At 36.1% G+C, this 4,659-nt stretch overlaps 1 protein-coding gene across 1 annotated transcript; it reads left to right on the forward strand.

The window, feature by feature from the left end:
• Nucleotides 1-586: 586 nt before the first annotated feature.
• LOC137744455 (RING-H2 finger protein ATL80) lies at nucleotides 587-1,566 on the forward strand. The gene has a single exon (XM_068484263.2). It carries the CDS (start codon nucleotides 776-778, stop codon nucleotides 1,421-1,423), a length of 648 nt encoding a protein of 215 aa, XP_068340364.2. The 5' UTR covers nucleotides 587-775; the 3' UTR covers nucleotides 1,424-1,566.
• The last annotated feature ends 3,093 nt before the right edge of the window (nucleotides 1,567-4,659 follow it).

The raw sequence follows: 4,659 nt of genomic DNA on the forward strand, positions 1-4,659 counted from the left end.
TCTCCATCTCTTGATATAAAAATATCGATGTACTAAAAAAAATAAAAACATAACCCAGTTGATTAAAAAGGTTAATAATTGCTAGAAGAGTGAAAGAACATTGAAGTGAAGTAGTAGAGTGAGATTAAAATTGGATTAATTAGAAGAAAAACATATCTTAGTAAAGAAAAGTAATAATGTATATGTACTCTGATGCCCATTTATTCTCCATCTCTCTTCCTCTAATATTTAACAATTTAACTACTAACGCTATATTCTGTTAAAAAAATTGAAACAAAGACAAAACAAAACCCATTTGATTAAGGGGGTTAATAATTGTTTTTTTCTCGAACAAAAGGTTAATAATTGTTTTTTTTTTTTCAAAAGGTTAATAATTGGTGAAAGAGTGAAAGTACAGTAAAGTGAGATTAGAATTGGACTAATTGAGAGGAAAAGCATGGTCTGTCAATTGGTTATTGGTTAATGCAGAAAAAGATAATGAAGATAAGCCCGGCTAAACATAGAAAATCCACCGCCACCTGGGCCAACCTGGGCCAACCCTCCCTGCCTACCTCTTTCTCTCTCTAAACACTTATCTTCTCCCAACTCCAAACACTTTCCCTTTAGAAGTTTCAGACCAAACTGCTCTCGCTCTCTCGGCTCTCAAGCTCAGACTATAAAAACCCTTCAAACCCTTCCCAAAAAAATCAAACCTTTCTTTCTTTCCATTGAATCTTTCCACCTCTGCTTTCTGAAAACGACATTAGATTATAGATATACCGCCGTATGATCAGTCATGCCTCGCTCTCAAAGATTTCTAGGCAGCAGCACCCACCCCGCCAACTTCTCAAACATAACGGCGGCTCCGCCTCCTGAGGCCGTGGCTCTCGAGTCGGACTTCGTCGTCATACTGGCAGCGCTGCTCTGCGCCGTCATATGCGTGGTGGGTCTACTCGCCGTCGCACGCTGCGCCTGGCTCCGCCGCGTATCCGGCGGCAGAGCCGCTATCGGATCGGCTTCTTCATCCGCCAACAAGGGCCTCAAGAAGAAGGTCCTCCAATCCCTTCCGAAGTTCACGTACGGAACCGGCGGCGCCGAGCCGCCGCCTAAGCTGGGTTCGGAGTGCGCCATCTGCTTAGGGGAGTTCGCGGAGGGGCACGAGATCAGGGTTCTGCCGCAGTGCGGGCACGTGTTCCATGTCGGGTGCATTGACACGTGGCTTGGATCCCACTCCTCGTGCCCGTCGTGCCGGCAGATCTTGGTGGTGGCTCGGTGTCACAAGTGCGGTGGGTTTCCGGCTCCAGTATCAGAGGCGGAGCTCAAGGCTCACCAGGACCACACCAACCATTCAGCTCCTCCTCCGGCAGCGGCGGCTGCAGCTGCACCCAGTACTGCCGTTAGTATTAGTTCTAATACGGCTACAACTACCAATTTTCTGCCTTAAAGTTTGCTAATTAGCAAACCCACTTTTTTAATTTTTCTTTATTGAACTAGCCTTTTATTTTTCTTTTTCTCATCAATTTGTATTTCCTGCCACTCTTTTGTGTACAGAGAGAATCAATGGCTCATCATGTTTATGCTTCTGAAGTTTTTTTCCCCAATGGACGCCAATGCAATGCAGTGGTTGTGTGTTATTTTCTTCCCCATTTTTATCAAAAAGGTTAAAATTATATAACTAGGGAAATAGAGAGGGTGATTGTATTTGTAACCAAGAAACTACTTTGGATTTGACAAATGTGCACACACTTTTGTTTGAGTAATCACGTGAGAGAGAAACTCTTACTAAGGTAGATGCAGTAGATGGGAGAGCTAATGAATATTTGCTCATAACTTGTATAAAATTCGTATTACTTATTGACACGTATTATCGTAGACAAATTCTTAAAATACTAGAAATTTCATATTTTGTGTAAAATTATTCGAATACGACACATGGTTGGTGAATTTCAAAATCTTTTTTTCATGTAATAAGACAAACAACGTTGTTATACTTAATTATTTAGTTAATTAATATTTCAAATGCTCTGAAATTTCCCTCTCCTAAATCATACTTATCATGTTCTCCTCAAGTAGATTTGGTTAATGGGTTGTGTTTGTTGTGTTTATATCATTTCCGTATTATACTTGTTATTTTAACGGATTGTATCGCGTCAAACACGTTATGTTAACGAGTTCTTAATAGATGACCCGATAATGACTTGACTCGTTAATGGGTCGTGTCTTTTCATGTTAGGTTAATAGGTTCTGCAAGAAATTACATGCTTAGTGTCTAGACCTTGAAAATGGGCGTGTTTGTGTCGTTTAAGTATACCTGTTATTTTAACGGGTTCTTAAAGTGTGACACGATAACGACCAAATTCGTTAATTAGTTCTTAACAGATGAGCCGATAATGACCCGAGTCGTTAACGAATTGGCCCAAAACTTGTTATTTTCATCATTTCACATAAAGTAAAGGGTTTTGCAAAAAATTGCCAGTCCCAACCTAAAGTTAATAAATTACAAAAAGAGAGGTTCCATGGTTCTAAAGCAACACCCAATTCTGTATGTGGCTATTTTATAAATGATTGTTGCATGTCGCTTAAAGTGGGCAAAGGGTCAATGGGGTCATAGATGCTTGGAGACTTGGAGAGTGGAAAATGAAATAAAATTGAGGCCTAACTTAGAGAGGTCAGATGGTTGGACTTAGAAGCACAACCATTGCTCTTACTTGTGAGTTGGGATTTTTTATTGATTTTTGTTTCCATTTTTGTTGAACTTTGTGGAGCACTCTTTGCAAGTTGGAGTGCCATTGACGCTAACTTCTCAAAGCTTCAAAATATGCTCAATTTTGTACCATCCAAATCTAAAAGCAGGTCCAACAGAATAATGACAGGGTTTTAGTGATTGCTAGAATTTCTTCAAGCACAAGCATGGTCACTGAATGGAGAAGGGATACCCTTCAAAGTTCAAACCCCCTTTTGGTTTTTTTATGTAAACTTTAGGTTGCATTTCATCTTTAACACGACAATACTTGTGTTCAGCATACGACGGAATCGTTTCGCGAATAATTAATCAAATTGGTGTTCATCTAATCATTAGGGTATAAATATGTAACTTGATTGTCCATTTGTTGATGCAAGACAATACAAGTAACTTTTTAGGTTGAACGTTAATTTGTTAATGTATGAATAACTAAACGATCTCTAACTTGATCGAGTTTTTGCTAGAGATATAATAAACTTTATTACGGCAGTTTGCCCAATGAAGATACACAAATCACAGTTGGATGGATAAAGATGTGCACTCAAAGAGGGAACGTAAATTTTGTCCTTCCAACACCGCCGACTCTTTACAATTAACATTTAGTACTATAAAATATTAAAAAAAATTATGACTCATGTATCAAATGATGATTTGTTAATAAAAGAAAATTTTCTTGCATTTGAAGGAGCCAAAAAACTTGAATTCTTTGTGTGCTACAAAACCTATGAGCTGTAATTTCACTATCCTACCTGGTTATCTCTTCTAATTACAAAAATATACAGTTAATAAAACTATAAGTATCTCTTTAAACTCAAGTTTACTACCTAAATTACACTTACAAACTCAATCCAAAATGTAAATTAAATTTTACACCTAATTATAAAATAAAAAAAACTAAGTCGTCCTCGATCTCTGCAAGCAAAGAGCAGCATTTACAATCAGCAATGACTTTACTCACTCTTTTCCTTTCCTTATTCATTCATTCATTCATTCATTTTAGAGTAATGATTTAGTCTTTGATTATTAGCAAGGGAAAATTAGGTCCTTAAACTATTTTTTTTCAAAAAAATCAATCATTCAACTAATTAAATCTGCCAATTATATTCCTAATATTAGATTTGAAGCTATTATATTTAATTTTTCGTTAATTTAAGTCAAGTGACTTGCATGTGACAAACTTTGAGTTTAAGGACTTACTAAAAAAAAAAAAAAAAAGATTGTCTAGAGTTAACTTTAGAGGGTAAATTAAAAATGAGATTCACAAAGAATATACAACGTTAAAGACTTATAAGCGAGAAAATGACAAGGTTATCCTCTAAAATGTGTCATGTGCAAGTCATGTGATTTAGGATTGGTTTGGTATTGCTGTGCTTTGAAAAAAAAACTACTTCTGCTGTGCTGTGAGAATAAGCAGCTGTGAAATAAAGCAGCAAAGTGTTGGGTAAACTTTTTTGTAAAAGTGTTTTTGAAAAAAAAAAAAAAAACAAAAGCAATATTATAATGTTTGGTAAACTTTTATGTAAAACAGATGTGAAAGAAAGCCGGTTTCTCAAAGCTGGGTTTTGCAGCTTCTTGTTTTTGGCTTTTTTTAACCCAAAACTGTGAAAAAAAGTTGAAGCTGAATGTTTACAAAACATAAAAACAGCTGCCAGCTTTTTTTTATACCAGTTTTTTTTCAGAATCACCTCAGTACCAAATCAGGCCTTAGGTTGACAAAAAATTGGTTAGAGTAGTTTTGAATATAATTGTAGAAAAGAAATTAGTAATTTTAGTAAACTCGCGGAATTATTTTATCAAAAAAATAGTTTAAAAACTTAATTTTTACTCAGGTGATGATTCAAATCTAAATTGACAGTTCATCTTTTATTTTATACTAGCCTTTAGCCACACGCGTGTGGCAATTGGCCTTTTTATATATATTTTATTTAAATAATTAA

The sequence above is a fragment of the Pyrus communis genome, chromosome 15 (genome assembly GCF_041283825.1).
Source record: "Pyrus communis isolate YQ-2024b chromosome 15, ASM4128382v1, whole genome shotgun sequence".
Lineage (NCBI taxonomy): Eukaryota > Viridiplantae > Streptophyta > Magnoliopsida > Rosales > Rosaceae > Pyrus > Pyrus communis.

Bases quoted from the DNA above. Each gene is read 5' to 3' on its own strand.
- LOC137744455 (XM_068484263.2), top strand. From the start codon at position 776: ATGCCTCGCTCTCAAAGATTTCTAGGCAGCAGCACCCACCCCGCCAAC.